This window comes from Cololabis saira, chromosome 13 (genome assembly GCF_033807715.1).
Source record: "Cololabis saira isolate AMF1-May2022 chromosome 13, fColSai1.1, whole genome shotgun sequence".
In the NCBI taxonomy this organism is placed as follows: domain Eukaryota; kingdom Metazoa; phylum Chordata; class Actinopteri; order Beloniformes; family Belonidae; genus Cololabis; species Cololabis saira.
In genome coordinates this window covers 39,423,328-39,443,118 of record NC_084599.1, presented here as the reverse complement: position 1 = coordinate 39,443,118, position 19,791 = coordinate 39,423,328, and the positions used below count along the sequence as shown (strand labels likewise).

The window sequence follows — 19,791 nt, the reverse complement described above, 5'->3', positions numbered from 1 at the left end:
TTAGAAATAAAAGTAGAACACATTTTATTAAGTTTATAAAAATGTTTACATCAGTGGTCCTCGACCTTTTCTGTACCACGCAGGGGCGACAATTGGGTATGGCAAGGTACGGCAGCCGCTACACCTCGGCTTCAGGGGGAAATGTACATGTTTGTTTTTTAAATACATTTATGGAATTACTCTGTGTCTATTTGAATTGACTATTCTATTATTTAATACATATATTATTATTATTAAATCTTTATTTCAGACCCAAGGGGATCCATATCACCATAAAAGCAGAATAAGATAATAAAAACAAAGACAGAATAAAAAACAAACAAACATAAAATACAAAGTACAGAGCTTTCCCCACTATTCAGTGTAGGCTTGCATACAAACATGTTCTAAAATGGTTCCACAGTCTGGACGAAAATCTTACAGAACTGCGTACAGGATTAACCAACACATTAATAAGTTCATTCTCTGATTCTGACGCCCTACACATAAATCTGTGCATCAGATTGCGCATAACAGCAGAGCAGGTGGGTACCCCGACACTAACAAACATATGGCTTGCACTGGAGCTTCTTGGGGCTCTCAACAGTAGCCTCATGCTGTCATTATAAGCTACTGTGAGCTTTCTTATACTACCTTGTTCGTAGCGGCACCACAGGTGGGCTGTGTACAAAGGTGTGCAATATGCTTTAAACAATGCACTTTTTACAGATACAGAGCACATGCTAAACTTACGACACAGCATGTTTGCTTGTGCATAGAGCTTACGACGCTGCCTGTACATATCTTTATCATCAGACAAGTCATTAACAATAATATGCCCCAAATACTTGATCTTGCTGCACACACTGAGTGCAGTACCAGACAGATGGAAGTCAGGGAAGGTTGACTGTCTGTCTTCTCTGCTTCTAATAATCATAACTTTACTCTTACCAGCATTGTACTTCATGTCAAAGTCAGCACCATACTGTGTGCACGTTCTCAATGGCTGTTGGAGACCAGCACTGTAAGGGCTGAAGATGACCAGGTCGTCTGCATACATAAAGTGATTAATTAGTAGGTCACCAACTCTACAGCCTGTACCACATGTATTCAACATCAGAGACAAATCATTCATGTACACATTAAAAAGAAAGGGAGACAGGATTCCGCCCTGGCGGACACCATTGGTCACATGGAAGGGATCAGATGTTACATTCCCCCATCTCACTCGCATTGTCTGATGCGAGTACCAGTAGACCAGGATTCTAATTAAAAAACCAGGGACCCCACTTTTAGACAATTTCAAAAATAATTTCACATGATTAACACGGTCAAATGCTTTAGAAGCATCAATAAAGCACAAGAACATGGTAGAGTTATGACTATTATATTTCTCTAAGATTTCCTTTAGTGCAAAAATACATAGATCAGTGCCATGCTTTTGTTTAAAACCAAACTGGTTGTATAAAATAACTACAAATGCAAATCAGAACAACATGATGGATTTCACGAGGTATTATCTTTCCCAATACTTGTATACCCCTCATATCTTGAAATGTGAGGTCCCTGACGACAGTGGTCGCTATCAATCTGGTTTTTAGCGCTCTTTGCAGTGTTACTAACTTACAAAAATGAAAAGTGAGCAGACAACCCCGCAATTGTTTTTTTCAAAAAAAGAAGGCAGTGATGGGTCCAATGTTTCCCCAGCAGCAGAAGATATTAACGAGGCTGTTAGCCACTGATGGATTAATTATGCAAGTTCATCTTAAGGTAAGATATCAAATCACCCTACCCTCTTATAAATCTGGGAAATATTTGACTTTTTTTTACTCTTTTTCTCTCTTCTGCTCCCTCTCTCTCCTTTTTGCATTAATAAATTAATAAATCAGCCTTAACGGTTTCAGCCAATTTGCCGACTCGGCAGGTTTGCTGCCATGGAAATGAGCGCTAAACTTTAAAAGAGGACTAAGCATGTACAAAGTTTTTAATGTTACCCCGTTTTCCACGTTACCTGGATTATTTTGGGTTATGGAAGAGTCAACTACCATTGGTGAGTGAGTGTAACCTTCATAAATAATTTCTTTATCAGAATGTTGTGGTAGCTTTGACCAGCTGCCTATTTGAATGAGCTTTGAGTTGTTGTCAACTAGACTAGAGTCTATTCTCTTTAGAGCTCCGAAATGATGTTATCGACCGCTGTGTCTATCTATCTAAATAGATTGTGTAATTTTAGACCAGGTATGTTTTTTTTTTTTGTATTTAAGCTGTATCAAAGATGGAAGTGAGTCAGTCCGTGACTATCTGAGTTTTCAGCGCCGTGTGATTGACAGCTGTCAGGCCTGTGTGTGTGTGTGTGTGTGTGTGTGTGTGTGTGTGTGTGTGTGTGCTGCTTTCTGCAGCATAGTCCTATAGGCTTGGCTCAATAAAAGTGAGAATAAATGTAGTTTGATGGTAGGATGATGTTGTTGAACGTTAAAATGACTATCATAAGGGCCCATGGAGAATGCTCCGCCCCCTCTGTACTGAGACCTGCGATCCGCCACTGCTTGCCATACCTTAGCTTTGACTGAATTGACGCCACTGGTACCACGGACCAGTTTAATGAATAATAATGCAGTGGTGAACGATAGGGGGCAGTAAGCAGAGCAACAGTTGGAAAAGTGATTAAATATTTAGTAGTAGCAGTAGTAGCAGCGGTAGTAGCAGTAGCGGATTTGAAGCACTTTTAACTGAGAAGTTTACAGTTTGAGAGTCAACCATCATCAGTCGGGGACGCTACAGAACATAATTTTTCTTTCTGTGCGGCCCGGTAGCGTCCCGGGGGTTGGAGATCCCTGGTTTACATGATGAGGACCCCCCCCCCAGCTTGATATCCTCTGGTCCGGAGTAGGAAGCCTCCCCACACCCGGGTCTTCTGCTTCTGTACTTGTAGATGAGCCAGGAGACCAGAACCAGGCCGACGGCCCCGACAGCGAGACCTCCGATGACGAGACCTGCAGTCAGCTCGTTGAAGCAGAGACGCTCGTTCAGGCAGAAGACTGAGAGACAGAGACAACAGATGTATTTGTGTAGATTAAATGTGTGTGTGCATGTGTGATTCCTACTCGTTAATGTCGTTATGTTCTATCAACGCCGGTTCTGACGTGTCTGGAATAAATCAATAACTAAGGGAAGAACCTGCAGAAGCTGGAAGTGGAAACGTGGACTTACAGACTGCTGGACGAAGTTCCTCAGACTCCAGACGGCTGCAGTTCACTAAGGAAACACAAAGATGTCAGGAAGTCAGGAGACTTGCAGATGAGTTGTGAAGAAATGTCTATCATAGCGCCGAGTCCAGTCTGCAAGAACACTTGAGGAGCTTTTCCACTCGTACCTACTCGGCTCATCTCGACTCAACTCTAACGCATCTCAACTCAACTTCAAGCGACAAGGCGTTTACATTTTTTAAGTCCATTGGCAGCCGCGAGCAGCTGTGGACCGAGAAACCTCCTGGTGGATCTGGTCGTTCCTTATCGCCCGTCTAGATCCCTCTGAACTCTCTCCTCAGCACCAGGTTTAGGAACCTCAGAGTTGGACCACGGAGCAGACTTTAACGCCGCCGTTGCTGGTCGAGTTAAAGAAGACGAAACCGCCGTCAGAGTCGCTCTTTCTCTGATGTCACATCCTGACTCAGACGTCTGACTCCAACCCCCCGACCAATCGGTGGCCTGGAGTGTGATGACATCACAGCCCGACTCAGCCATTTAGAACCTCGGCAGAATAGATACAGAAAAGTATCTACTCGGCACGTTAGACCCCTAGTGGGAAAGAACTAAACCGAGTGGAGCTGAGTAGGTACTAGTGGAAAAACACCATTAGTCTGTTGATGAGACGGCATCACAAAACTTTGTTTGACTGAATATCTGATGAGTGTTGAACAAACGAGCTAATTTTTTCGTGGCAACTCGTCCATCCATCCATCAACCATCATCCATCCATCCATCCAGACCGATTGGATGACTCCATTTACTTTAACTTAAAACGAACCGACACGAAAGTAAAAAGTAGTTTGGTTCGTTGTAGCGAACTCAGCTGGACAGGAAGTGACGAGAGACTCCCCCACGTCAGGGAGAGGGAGAGCAGGGAACGAGGTTCTTTTTCATGATTCCGGTTCATGACAAAACCAAACTCTGGTGCAGCTCTCACCTTGGCAGGCCACTTCATCTTTTCTCTGAAAAGGGGACAAAGAATGAAAGAAAAACATTTAAAATATAATTATAATAATAATAATAATTTCAATTTATATAGCGCTTTTCACCTGAAACGACAGATCTCAGAGCGCTTTACAAAGCAGACTAAAAACAAGACTAAGAAACTAAGACAAAGCCTAGCTACTAAGTAAGATAAAACGTGGGCAGCAAAAAAATAAAAAATACAAATATTTGAATAAAAGGGGTCAAGGAAGAGTTCAGGGGAAAGCCTGCTTGTAGAAGAGTGTTTTAAAGGGAAAGTTCGGTTTTTTACAACCTGGACCTTATTTCTGGCATTTTTTATGGTCGTATACTCACCCAGAGGTGTTTGGTGTCATTTGGAGTCCTTCGGAAGATATTAAGAGTTTTTTGCGAGCCGCTTCTCCATATAACGGTAGTGAATGGGGCACTGCCGGACACAGACGATGCAGCGTCTAAATAACACATGATTGCCGCGAAACTCTTCATTTCTTTTATGAATCACTAGATCTGCTTCCAGGACCTGTTGTCTACATCTGGGGCTGTGTGTGTAACAAATAAATCCGTTTGTAAACAAGACCTCTGAACTCATGACGTCATCTCTGTGCGCGCGTCCCAGACACAGCTCCGTGTACAGCTGGAGTTCCTACTGTTAGTTTACTGATAGTTATTTGAAACATGTCTGAATATTTGTCAAATTCTGAGGTTGTGGACGACGACTTTGAATATGATGGACGTCCTTACCGTTTTGAGCCAGAGTATACGGATGAAGAGCTCACTGAACGGAGGACAGAGTGATTCATAAAAGAAATGAAGAGTTTCGCGGCAATCATGTGTTATTTAGACGCTGCATCGTCTGTGTCCGGCCGTGCCCTCATGCGCTACCGTTATATGGAGAAGCGGCTCGCAAAAAACTCCTAATATCTTCCGAAGGACTCCAAATGACACCAAACACCTCTGGGTGAGTATACAACCATAAAAAATGCCAGAAATAAGATCCAGGTTGTAAAAAACCGAACTTTCCCTTTAAGGCCCGTTTTAAAGGACTCCACAGAAGGAGCATTCCTGAGGTAGTCAGGTAGAGAGTTCCATAGGCAGAGAAGGCACGGTGTCCCATCGTCACGAGCCGTGGAGAGGGGACATGAAGGAGAGTGGCGTGGCTGGAGCGAAGGGTGCGTGACGGTTTATGGATAGTGATTAGATCACTTAGGTAGCTGGGGCTTTTTTGGCAGATGGCCTTGAAGGTCAGGAGGACCTTGAACTGGATTCTGTAGTGGACTGGGAGCCAGTGGAGTTCGGCCAGAACAGGGGTTATGTGTGCTCAGAGGCGGAGCTAGAGGGGGGGCCGGGGCAGCACTGGACCCCCCTGGAATCTGATTGGTCCCCCCAAGTGCCACCCCAGATGATTGACACATCAGGGCACCGTGCACGTCTTGCCGAAAGGAGCCAGTTGCGTTTTGAAATCAGTGACTCCTGACTGATATGTCCCTCCTGTACAGTAGTTGGCGCTAAGTAGCACAAAGAGTTGTAATCCACCTTATTAGGAGAAGAAGAAGAATCGGCACAGAAGAAAAGGAAGATTTGAATTAGTGTCGGACGTAATCTTTGCTGTAGTGCCTGGAGCCAAATTTGAACTTGAAAACAGCTAAGAGATCGACAAAATAAAAAGAGGAAGAGGAGGAGAAGGATACATGTCCTTGATGGACAGTGAAGTCCTCAGTCACTTTTTAAAATCACTTTTGTGTTCAGATAGGAGATCGTTTTGCTACAAGCCACGGGTACCAAGCTAACTTTAATGTTACATCTCATGGCGTCTACAGACACCACTGTCAGTTTCCAACGGCCACTCCACATTAACGTCCACATTTAATTTAGGTTGCTGCTTATATTTACGTGTTTCTGTTTGTGAGTGAGTAACTGAGTGAATGTAAAATTCCGAATCCAATTAAAAATTGTATTACTTGCATATAAAGCCCAGAACGGCTTAGCTCCGCATTATTTGTAAGACCTGATAGTGCCTTATGTTCCTGGCAGAGCTCTCCGTTCTCAGAGTGCAGGTTTACTCGTAGTTCCTAGAGTATCCAAATGTAGATTTGGAGGGCGGGCGTTCTGCTATCAGGCACCATTACTATGGAACCAACTTCCAATCTGGGTTAAGGAGGCTGACACCACCTCCACCTTTAAAACTAAACTTAAAACCTTTCTGTTTAGTAAAGCCTATAGTTAGTGTTTAGTAAACCTCTAGCTGGTGTTGGTAAACCTCTAGTTAGTGTAAACTCTAGTGTGTTAGAGTCAGTAGTCATAGTTGCAGCTATAGAACAAGACTATAATAGTTAGTCTCAAATATAGCTTGGTGGTAGATATGCTGCTATAGGCTTATGCTGCAGGGGGGCACCGACATGATCCACTGGGCGGTGCCTCTCACCCTTCTTCTCCTCTCCTCTTCCCTTCCTCTCTTCTCCATTTCCATTTTTATTTATTATAAATATCTCATAGCTATCGTTTTTGTCCATCGTTCCTGTAGTTTCTTGTGCTGGCCCCCCTTTTTTCTCTTTTGTGCATGTTTGCAGGCCGGAGCTTCGGGAGCTGCGTGCTGGCCTGCCGATCATGATGGCCTCCATCTTGCTGCTGTTGAGTTGGAGGAAGTTGTTATTCATCCAGGAGCGGATGTCTCAACAACTCTTAAACTTTCTGACAGTTTAACGTTCTAATCATGTTCTCATTTGCAGAGATGAAGGGTGACGCTCTGCTGCAGGTTGGAGCTGCCAGCCAGACGTGTCCAGACGTGTCCAGACGTGTCCAGACGTGTCCAGACGTGTCCAGACGTGTCCACACGTGTCCACACTCACCTCCGGGCAGTCCCTCCAGTAGAGCAGGTAGTCCTGGCAGACCTTCAGGTCGATGTGGTCTCTCTGCAAGTCGTCCACCAGAGTCCTCACTGAGCGGTTGCCCCGGGCGATGACGGTTTTCTGGAAACAGATCAAGTGGCTTATCAAATAAAACTGAAGTTAAAACATTCACAACGATGTCAGTTCTGAGAAATAAAATAAAAGGCGTAAACTGTTCTACAAAGAACTAAATAAAACTCGTTATGACTCTTTTGGAGCTTTTCCACTAGCACCTACTCAGCCCAACTCGACCCTCGTTTTGGTTCTTTTCCACTAGAGGTCTGGCCCAGAACCAGAAGCAGAACCAGGCTGGAACCGGTTTGGTGAAAAAAGGGGTAAGTGAGGGTTTGTCCAGTTCTTCTTGACTTCTGGCCACACGGAGGCTCCGTGTGGCCAGGTGTGGTATTGCAGCGTATCGTTGAGGTTCTTGAGCAGCCTCCATGTACAATGAACCCCCCAAAACAATTAAACAGCCCAGTTCTCTCGAAACAGATTCATATGATAACTTTCAGAAGCAGCCTGGAGCAACAGACACCATCAAATAGCCACATGCTGACTTACGTTGACGTCCTCCCAGCAGGTGATGCAGCCGTGGGAGCTAGGCCCATCCAGCTGGTACCGGATAGTTCCGTTGGGAAGGCGGGTCACGTTGCAGCTGATGGCTGAAACCGCCGGTGCAGCTGAAACCGCCGGTGCAGCTGAAACCTCCGGTGCAGCTGAAACCATCGGTGCAGCTGAAACCATCGGTGCAGCTGAAACGATCCACCACGTCAGCTGGAGGAGCAGCAGCACTGAAACTAGAGGACACGGGTTCAGATGAGCAGAGTCCAGCGGCGATGGTGAACAGATGATTGGCCCACGAGCGACATGTCAAAGTATCTCAAACATTAAGAGTCCTAAAATACCTTTTCAGTCGGTGCACCGTGTGTGTGTTTTAAATACAGAAATGACACACAAAACTGAGGGTGCGCCTTTCCACACGGCGCGCCGTATGGTCGTTAAAATACGGTAGTATTTTAAAATGACCAAAATATATTTCTAAATTATTTAGCAGGATAAAAACTTAAAAACGTATTATATCATTATTCAACATTTAATCATACTACTACTCCGACAGGTTGTTAAAGGAAAAATGTTAAAAATGTTTGCTCTCATATTAAAAGAGACATTTTTCAGAAATGATTTTATGTCCTTAATTATGTGCAATACTCTTCCATCCTTTCAGTGCAATATTCTTCCACCCATTCATGTACATTTTTATTTTATTCTCCCATTCACTCTTTTCTTATAGTGTATATATATATATTTATGTTTACTTTTTTGTTCATTTTTGTTGTGTACAGTTTACTTGCTTATATAGTCTTGCATTTGTTTTGCACTTTGACGGAGCTGCTGCCTAATTTCATTGTAGAAGTATAATGATAATAAAGGCTTTCTATTCTATTCTATTTTTTGTGCATATTTTATACATTGGTGACACAAAATGAAGGTGAGAAAAACAAAGTAAACCAAAGAGAAATGTATAAAAAAAACAAAGATATTATAAAAAAGTATTATATGCAACTTCTGAGAGCTAGCAAGATTTGAAAGTGGCACCTCCCCTAAGCCCCGCCCCCTCCTCCCCCTCCCGTCAGCGCTCCGTCCAAAGCCACGCCCCCACAAACTTTGGGGAACGCGCATTTGCAGGAGTCCAGTTTTACAGGACATTTTGGACAGCACATTTTCAACAAAACTACCCCATGTCTCATTCACCTGTAAGCGAGGCTGGTTTTCATCATGCCATTAACCGGAAGACAACACGCCATTTTGCCGTTCTGTTTACTAGCAACGCGCATCCTATTGGTGCAACGGGATCACGTGACGACCGCGCCTCGACCCACGGACCAAAATCTTATTACGCTCAGAAGAAACTAGTGTAAGAGGAGATTTATTTTTGTTAAGAAGTTTATTTTGGTAATTCATGGTTCATTTTTTTATAAATATATTCTTTATATTCTGATGTAAATCGGGGACTATAATTACACTAGTTAGCTTATCTGTAGTGATTAGTATTTTTGATTGATTGATTGAAATTCTTTATTCAGTCACATCACACTACAAACATTAAACACAAACATTATCGAAAAATAGTGACTGAAAAGGCAGCTTTATACATTATTTGCAATATTTTATAATAAACCAATCATAAAATTTCATGACATGGGATTTTCTAAACAATGGATTTGTATGTTCATAGTATCCCACCCTATTAATAATACGAATATGGCTCATTTTTGGAAGAGGACTATAGCATTTACTGTTGTCTTATACGTCGAGCCCCACACTCACACACAATACGATATATATATATATAAGGTAGTATTAGTGAACAATCAATTAAATGTAGTGCTTTATGATTTAATATATTTCTGGACTTATACAGGATTGCTATTTACTTTGCAATCTTTCCTTTTATGTATATAATATGTTGTTTCCATGTTAATTTACAATCAATAACAACCCATAAGAATTTTATATCAGATACTCTTTCAATTTCAGAATCACATATTTTTAGTGTAATATCCCCATAAATTTCTTTTCGGTTTCCAAAAACCATGAATTTTGTTTTTTTAATGTTAGGTGACAACCTATTGACGTCAAACCAAGTTTTAAGAATTTTTAATTCCCTTTCAATTGAGGACAGAAGTTACTTTAAATTTAGATTTTTCCCAGAACAGTACATATTTGTATCATCTGCAAAAATAATAAATTTTAACAGTTCAGTGACATTACAAATATAATTTATATAAAAGTAAAAACAGTTTTGGACCAATCACAGATCCCTGGGATACGCCACAGGTGACCCCCTGAATTGTGACAGTGTTATTTATTTGTACACATTGCTGTCTATTTTCCAAATAGCTCTTAAGCCAAGAATAAGCCACACCTCTAAACCCATACTTCTCTAGTTTTCTTAATAATATACTATAATCTATAGTGTCAAATGCCTTCTGTAAATCAATATAAATACCAACAGAATATTCTATGAAGTGCCGTGAGGGACATAATTCTGAATTAGCGTTCATATTTTTTTACAATATCAATTACATCAGTATCATCAATTCCAGGGAGGAACATAGTATTATTGTTTCATTTAATGAGTTCATCAAACATATTTTGTTTATCCTTAGACACAGTAATTTTACTGGCCAAGTTACAACCAACTCCAACAAAATAATGATTGAACTCTTCAGCAATATTATTCAAACTATCCACTGTATCCCCTGAGCCTTTCAAAAAATAGCTTGGGTATTCTGATTTGTTGTCTGTTTCGAATCATATAATGAATTACTTTCCAAGTCTTTTGAATGTTGTTTTTACTGTCCTCTAGTAATTTGTTGTAATATTCCATCTTCTGTCTTCTCATAATAGTAGTAAGTGTATTATTGTATAACTTACACTTTTTCTCACTTTCAGTGGTTCTTAGATGTAAAAATATCTTATTTAAACGTTTTTCTTTTTACATGCCTTTTGTAGGCTCTTAGTCATCCATGGTTTCCCTTTATATTTTCCCTTCACCCAACACTTTCTAATAGGACAATGTTTGTTGCTTAACTCTGAAAATAATGACAAAAATGAGTCATAGGCCTGAGTAGGGTCCTCAACATACACCTCATTCAAATTACAGTGTGTTAAGTCCATCTTTAAAGCCTCAATTCTTTCCCGGTTCCTTATTCTTACCATTTAAGTATGCTCAATCAAGCCAACAGAAGATTTAACCTTTAAACTATGTAGACCCACAAATATGGGAAAATGATCACTAATATCACTTAAAATTATAACACTTTTTACCGGGCCATGAATGTCAGTAAAAATATTATCAATGATAACTTTTAGTTATCTGAGAAGGTTTGATAATGAGTGGCCTTAAATCAAAACTAAAACATTGTATTACTAAAGTCATTTGTTGGTTTATGTTCATTCCATTTCAAAAGATCAATATTAAAGTCTCCACAAACAAAATAATTTTTTTTGTCACAGAATTTTCCAAAAATATCAACTATGGTATTCATAAACTGTTCCATACAAGAACCATCGATTTTACCCGGAACCATAAATCAGCCTTTATTCACCGCACTACCCGGCCGTGCGCTCCTGAAAGAAACTCCTAAAAGAGTAAAGAGACAAGTAAAAGATGGGTGATTACTTGTAATCTTCCTACGTTTGTACTTTCTAAACAGAAAACAAGCTTGATATTGTGATATTTAAATGTTCTTCTATTTTCTTCCTGCCACTCGCATTGAAAGCCGCGGCTTGACACCGTTGACAGCGCCCGGCTTTATCCGCGGATAAAGCGCACATCTTTATAAAGCGCTACGCGGCGAAGCGCACCGCACTACGCGCGTGGCCGCGTACCTTATACGCCGTAGGCTCGCCTCGGCGTCGATTTAACTCGGAACCATAAATCATGCTTTAAAGTACAAGCACTCACAAAGTTGTCCCCGTGTTTATCCTACTCACGACCGGAAAAGGGTTTAATTTCATACAGTAACCACGAGACTCTTGGGGTGTTTTGTCCTTTCCCAAAGGTGGGAGCGGGATGAAACGATAACGGGGTTCACCTTACAGCCTATAAAAGTTAGTTTTTAAAAGGAACTTCATGCCCTCCCCAACCACACCTCTGCATCAGACCCCACACTACCAACCTCAATGGACTGGACATGTTTTCACTTATATTCAGTAACTTTAATTGCGTGTGGCTCGGCCTGACAGGTGAGTGAGAGCGCAGCCCCGACCCCAGACAGCATCTCCCCGCTCCCCTCCGAGGAATCGGATCTTTACTTTCTCACTGCTGGTTGTTTTTAAATGTGCTTTATCAATAATAGTAAACTTCCCACCTTCAGTGTACTTACCGGCGTACTTGTTGTTGAACATGCTGCACACGAACTCAGATGGAACTGGCAGGGCGTTGAAGGGAGGAATAAGAATCGGAGACCAAGAGAAGACAGGTTGCCAGATCTGTCAGCCCAAACGCGATTTAAACATGAAAAAAATGAAGTTGCTGCTACACGCATGCGCACTCAACTCGGGTACGGAAAAGTTATGGGTAGGAATGCTGCGTTCCATTTACCTCGGAAGTCGGAACTCGGAATGACGTCACAGCCGAGTTATCAGCGTTCCAGTTACAAAGTAGGTAAACAAGATTGTAGTTCTCATATACCACATGAAAAATTTAAATTACACTATAGCAACATATATATGCCGAACAATACTTGCATACGACTGATTAAGTGTGACCAAAACTAGAATGAAGTGCTACGAATTTTTACAGAGCTCTCTTCTACTGTTTACAACCGGGGCAGCCATCTCGGAATGTGAACTCGGGGGTGGTGAAGACTCTCCCACTTTCCCAGTGGGAAATCCCACTTCGAGGGGCGTTCCAGTTGAAAAATCCTACTGGGAACTGGGAAATCCCCACTTCCGAGGACAAATGGAACGCGGCATTCTGCCGAAAATCTCAAAAAATTATTCCGAAATCTCAAAACACCCGGCCGAAATAATTACCATACAGAAAAACATTCTCTATGGTAAAATTGTAAATTATTAAATGGGTAATAGATTCCAAGTCATAAGCAAATTAAGCTTCATATTAAACTTAGAATTAAGCTTAGAATTAAGCTTCATATTTTCAGCAAATAAAATCTCGGGGGTCTCGCGGGACCTTGGACAAGGACTAGAGCTCCACGTAACCGAACACAAACTTTGTAAAAAATCCCACGAAATGTTCACTAGAAGACGCAGGGCAAGTGCAGCTACGACGACAACTCCGACAAAGATGGCTGCAGAAACTGCTGCAGAAACTGCTGCAGAAACTGCTGCAGAAACAGAAACTAACAGCAGCAGCCTGGCCGACGTGCTGTTCGAGTTGAAGTCTCTCCGCTCGGACTTTGGGTCAAAACTGAACAGCATCTCCATTGTGACAATCGAAGGCAAACTTTCAGAAGTGGAACGAGACGTGTCTGCAAACACAACTCGTATCGGAGAGGCAGAAACGCGCATTTCAACCAGAAACTGAGGTCGAGGCGCAACTCGATCTGCTGGCGTCAGCTGCGAAACGGGCGGCTCGCCTTTTTGAATCAAAAACAGAAGACCTGGAAAACCGAGGCAGACGAAAAAAATCTGCAACTCCTGGGTCTACGAGAACGAGCTGAAGGAAAAATGCAGCATTCTTCGACTTTTTGAACGACACGCAAATGGCTGAGCTGCCCAGACAGAAGTTTCACGACTGCGGTCAAACCAGACGTCATCATCATTGGTATTCATGTGCGCTCCTATTTCAGCCTTTACGGTAAATGAATCAATGCAGCTCAGAATAAAATAGAATAGAATAGAATAGAAGACTTTATTACGACGGAGTATTAGGGCCAAACTAAGACCAAAAAAAAAAGGAAATTACGAGAATAAAGTCGTAAAATTACGAGAATAAAGACATAATATTACCATTATAAAGTCGTAATATTTTGAGAATAAAGTCGTAATATTTTGAGAATAAAGTCGTAATATTAAATATATTATAAATATATAAATAGAACTTTACAAGATGCTCAATATTCCTAATTTTAACACAGGGAGAAGATGCTCTTCCTGTTAGAGTTCTCATAAATTATATTCTCATAATATTAAAACTTTATTCTCATAATATTACGATTTTATTCTCATAAATTACGACTTTATTCTCGTTATTTTACGACTTTATTCTCGTAATGTTACGACTTTATTCTCGTAATGTTACGACTTTTATTCTATTACGACTTTATTCTATTATGACTTTATTCTCGCAAAATTATGACTTTATTCTCGTAATGTTACGACTTTATTCTCATATTATGACTTTATTCTCGTAATTTCCTTTTTTGTCTTAGTTTGGCCCTAATACTCCGTCGTACTTTATTGATCTCCCAGAGGAGAAATTCAATCCTGCAGCAGCCAAACACACACACGCTCAACGGTTTATACAAAAAAATAAAATAGAAATAACCAATAAATAGCTAAATAATAAAATAAAGAGCAATATAAAATTTAGAAAAATGAATAATGTACAAGAGAAAACATAGTAAACACAAACAGAAAGATATAAAGTTACTGAGTTTGAGGTAATGCAGATATATTTTTTTTCATATATTTATTTCATTACCATTACCCATACTTCCACTGTAATAGTTGCACACTCTTACTGTAAAAGAAAAGGATGAAACACTATTCTCTTTTTTTTGCTTCAGGTTCTGTGTTGCAGAGACTATAAAAATGAATTCTCCCATAATTTCACCCAATGCCTCATATAGCCGTCTTCACAACTAGAATCACTACAAGCACACGGAATTTCAAACAATTTAACTGTGGAAAAATTGAAATATTAAGATCTAAACTTCAAATGCCTTACTTTTCTAAAAAGGTCAGTCGCCTTTTTTGCTTACGGTTCTGTTTTGCAGAGACTATAAAAATGAATTCTCCCTTAATTTCACCCAATACTCAAACTCAGTACTTTTGTTTCTGAGCCGCATTCATTCATTTGCCGTAAAGGCTGAAATAGGAGCGCCCATGAAAGCGGCTGATTTGATCACGTAAGTAAGACAATACCTGGCAACACTCCCAATCTATGCGGTAGTCTTCCGATTTTCAACCATTTCTCCCGCCCTGCTCCCGATTTGTAATTTATCCCACTTATCTCCCGATTTTAAAGTGAAATGAGTCAATGGTGTTTCTTGTGTCGTGGTACCTGACAACCTGGCAACCCAATCCAAAAGCATCCGCCCCAAAACACTGGATAAAACTCTCTTCTTAAAGCCTGATTTATGGTTCTGCGTTAAATCGACGCAGAACCTACGGCGTACGGTACGCGGCGACACGCAAAGTACGGTGCGTGTCGCCGCGTACCTTACGCCGTAGGCTCTGCGTCGATTTAACGCAGAACCATAAATCAGCCTTAACTCTTCAGTCTGAAGAAGAGAAAAATGCGCTCGAAATGGACAGTTTACACCGGGCAGGGGCGTCAATTGGGTATGAAGGTCCGGCAGCCGCCACACCTTGGCTTCAAGGTAAAATGTAAATGTTTGTTTTTTAAATACATTTATGGAATTACTCTGTGTCTATTTCTATTGATTATTCTATTACTTAATACATATAGAATAACTACAAATGCAAATCAGAACAACATGATCGATTTCACTAGTTATTACACTGCAAAAACTCAAAATCTTAACAAGAATATTTGTCTTATTTCTAGTTAAAATGTCTAATTTTTAGTCAAAAAAAATCTCATTACATTTAAGACAAGATTCAAAAACAACTATTTTCACCTGTTTCTAGTAGATTTTCACTTAAAATAAGTAGAAAAATCTGCCAGTGGAACAAGATTATTTTGCTTGTAATGAGAAGATAAATCTTGTCCCACTGGCAGATTTTTCTACTTATTTAAGTGAAAATGTACTTGAAACAGGTGAAAATGGTCAAATAAGTTATTTTTCTGGTGATGACTCTTGTTTTAAGTGTAATGAGATTTTTTGACTTAAAATTAGACATTTTAACTAGAAATAAGACAAATATTCCTGGTAAGATTTTGAGTTTTTTCAGTGAGCGAGACTGCATTTGAAAAAGTTCCAATTTTCTTGACCACACAGATAAGCTCCATAGACTTCTGTGATGAGTATTTGCTGGACGTGTTGATTGATACTCTAGTTAAGTTCTGTGACTCGTAACCTTGCCATACCTTAGCTTCGACTGAATTGACACCGGGTAAACTGGATAAGGGATTTAAATTATGGGCCGAAAAAGGAATTGGGATGGTTTTGGATCTTTATTTTGAGAGTATCTTCCTCACATTTATACAAATTTGTGTCAGAGGTATCAAGTTCCCCGAAAACATTTTTTCAAATATTTACAAATAAGAAGTTTTATAGCATCAAAATATAAGACAATCATGACCACACCCCCGCTGTCAGTTATTGAGAAAACTGTGCCCAATAATTTGGGTGGTAAGAAACATTATGTGTAGATTGTATAACCTTTTTGCAAAACACTCATTTGAATCAGCATCCGATAGATTAAATGCCTGGAGAACAGACATACACGATGAGATGAGTGAGAGGGATTGGGGATTGGCGTGTTTAAAGGCCCAAAATAATTCAATTAACACAAGATTTAAATTGCTGCAGTTTAAATGGTTAATGAGGGTTTACATAACCCCTGTTAAACTTCACCATTTTCCCCCTAACATTCCAGATGTTTGTGTTAAATGCCTGATTGAAAAGGGAACTTTGATGCACTGCTTATGGGAATGCCATAAGATTCTGGTATTCTGGGAAAAGGTAGTCAAATGTTTATCATTGATGACCAAGTGTAACATTCCTTTGATGCCAAAAGTCTGCATACTTGGAATATACACCCAAGACACGATCAACACAACAAAGCAATCAAAAATGACTGATTTTGGACTTCTCCATGCGAGAAGAATGATTGCACTACACTGGAAAAACGTTGAACCAGCATCACTTGGATTCTGGAAGAAGGAGCTGATGACGGGTCTTGGACTGGAGAGGTTGACTGATATTGTCAGAGGTAAACAGACAGAATTTATAGAAATTTGGGACTCATTTATGTCTTTCTTGACCAATGAAATGGATGACATTAACTGAATAACAAAACTTACACTGGCGATGTGAATGTGCTGATCCTGCCTTTTAAATTTTAATCTTAATTTTACTTTACGGCACTATTAGTTTGAAGTCTGTATTTATTCTTTAATTTAATTTTTTTTCTTTATTTTTTTTTCTTTTACTGTCTGTGTGTATGTGTGATTGAGGGGATATATATATATATATATATATATATATATATATATATATATATATATATATGTGTGTATACATGTGGTAAATGTTAGTACATTTGGCATAAGTTTTGATACGCTTGTTGAACACATATCTATCTATAGCGTGAACATCTTCAGTTTCCTATTTCACCATAGATCCCACTTTGGGAAGCCTTCTTTCTATTTCCGCATAGATAAGAGTGAGTTTGATGCTCATTAACAAGGTTGGTCCCGGATCAACACCAACCATCGGCTTTTGGTCCCGGTGAACGGCACCACTGACACACCGGGTCGTAGCGGATTTGGTCATATTGTTTAAACTGTGTTTTGTGAATTATAAGCATGTTTTTTTTATGATTTTGCATTGGATCGATTTAGCAAATAAAATAGTTCAGACCATCCAGCTCCTCAACCATCAGTTACTGTATGTTTCGATCCGCGCAAAATCATTAAAAACTGTGCTTATTAGCAGAAACTGGACCTCTTGAAGAAGTGAAGTAATAAAGGTTTCTAATAGACAAAACTCTGATGGTTGTACTTTACAGATCTTTTACTGAGTCATCTTTTGGAAACGTCCCCCAGAACAAAAACGGTGGTCCGTCAGGTCAGATAAAAGGTCAGCAGCTGTGCAGGTCCAACTCCCAGACCGGAGACACTGATGAAGACAGTTCTGACTTCATCTACGGGGGACAAAGATTCCCTCTTCTTTTAGGTGCAATAAAAGCACGTACACACACGGACAAAACACCGGCTTTTACCATGAACGACAGCAGTGACGTAGCCAGAAAAAAGACTGGGTGTGCCAAATTTATTTGCCCCCACAAACATTCAAAAACCTGTATCTCTCCTCATTCCAACATTGTTTACTGTACGAAACATTCTCATGAGTGATAACGAGCCTTGAACTACCAACACACAGATAACGGTCCCATTGTTCTGGCAAGCCTTTATGATACTTATCTATATGCAACAGAGCAACTGAGTAAAACATTATATAAATAATATAAAAATCACACGTCATTTGTGTCTTAAAGAACACTTTATTTAATTTTTTATTCCTTCCATCCTGTAAATACTCCTGGTGAATGTACATATTACATATATATTTTTTAATTATATTTTTTTCTATTTTTATTTCTAATTGTTATTTTATTGCTCAGTGGTGCTGTTTTTACCAGATAAAATTCCTGTGTACGTTTGGCGAAATAAAGCCATTTCTGATTCTGATTCTGAAGTTCAACATAACCTAAATTTAAAGGGTGTTATTTAAAACTGCTTTAATATTTTACTGCTGCTTTAAGCAACACGTTCCTAAAACCCTCCAGATATATTCAGTTAGAATTGAACTTTAATCAGAACTCTCTTTTATGTCTTTACCAGCCATTTCATTCAGTGGCTATGAGTTGTTTTTAAATAGAATTCAGATTCAGATTCAGATGACTTTATTAATCCTTTGGGAGGTTCCTTCGGGCCCGGGAAATTGACATCTCCATCTCACAAACTCAGCACTGTCATAAACAAATCAAACACCCCAAAAACCAAACACCCATATAAAGATAAAAAGATAAAACTATAAAAAAGATACAAATAAAATCAAAATAAAAAGTGCAGTGCCATAAATAGAATTATATGAATAGAAAAAAAATACGTTTTAAGTAATAATCTGAAATCTTTATTTCGAGCATACAGAGAGAAAAAAAAAAAAAAACAATTACACAAAACAAATAAACAAAATCCAAGGGAAATAAACCTTCATGCTCGAACAGGAGTAGGAGGAAGTAAAAAACTTATTGAGTCCTACCCCTTGCTTCTATTTCAATTTTGCTTGAAATTTTGCTTTGCTATACCTGTTATTACATTATAATAATATAATAATATTACAGCACTTCATTGTAATATTATACTTGGGCATTATAAATATAAATATACTTGAGCATTATAAATATTATACCTGAGTATTATAAATAAATGATATACCTGAGCATTATAGATAAATGATATACCTGAGAAATTATAAATAATATACATACATACCGTATATATATATATATATATATATATATATATATATATATATATATATATATATATATATATATATATATATACACACACACACACACACACACACATCTTATCATAAACAATATAATAATTATTATATTTTATATAAGTACATTATGTTGAATCCCCACACAATCACTACCTCATGTCTCCTCTTCCCTGTATTTGGAAAAAATCATTTCTTTGTATTTGCTTTTGAAACTGTAGATGGTTGGCCATTGTTTCACCTCTTTACTCAGACTGTTCCATAGCCTCACTCCACTGTTTGAAATGCAAAATTATTTGCTTGTAGTTCTACATGTCTGTAATTTAAAATTAATTGGTTCATATCTCCCCTGTCTTTCCTGAAACATTTGCTGTTATTGCTGTTATTTGCGGTTATTTCTGGCTTTGTATATTATTTGTGCAGTCCTTAACTCTGCAATATTGAACAATCTTATTATTTTGGATTTAATGAATAATGGATTGGATAACCGGCATTGTGCACAATTCTGATAGCTATTTTTTGGAGAATGAATACTGGTTCCAAAGTACTTTTATATGTATTGCCCCAGACCTCTATGCAGTAATTTAAATAAGGTAGAACCATTGAACAGTAGAGTGTGGAGTGATTTGCTATTTAGGAAGTGTCTAGCTTCTAGTGTCTAGTGTTCTTTCCTTTCCTGAATCCACAACTCCAATATCTTCTCAATCCACAGACAAAACCACAGGGAGAAGGGTTTCTTACTAGTGTGGGAGTCCTTTTACTACAGGTGTTTCAGTCATATGGGTGTGGTTTGACTGTACGCAGCAGTGCACGCTTCAG

The 19,791-nt window shown here is 39.3% G+C and overlaps 1 protein-coding gene across 1 annotated transcript; it reads right to left on the bottom strand.

The window, feature by feature from the left end:
* LOC133458700 (uncharacterized) lies at positions 1–13,363 on the bottom strand. Its single transcript, XM_061738873.1, has 6 exons — positions 11,968–13,363; positions 7,637–7,872; positions 7,037–7,156; positions 4,165–4,189; positions 3,190–3,234; positions 1–3,017 (listed from the first exon to the last, which is right to left on the bottom strand). Exons 1-6 carry the CDS (start codon positions 11,987–11,989, stop codon positions 2,755–2,757), a joined length of 711 nt encoding a protein of 236 aa, XP_061594857.1. The 5' UTR covers positions 11,990–13,363; the 3' UTR covers positions 1–2,754.
* Positions 13,364–19,791: the final 6,428 nt, after the last annotated feature.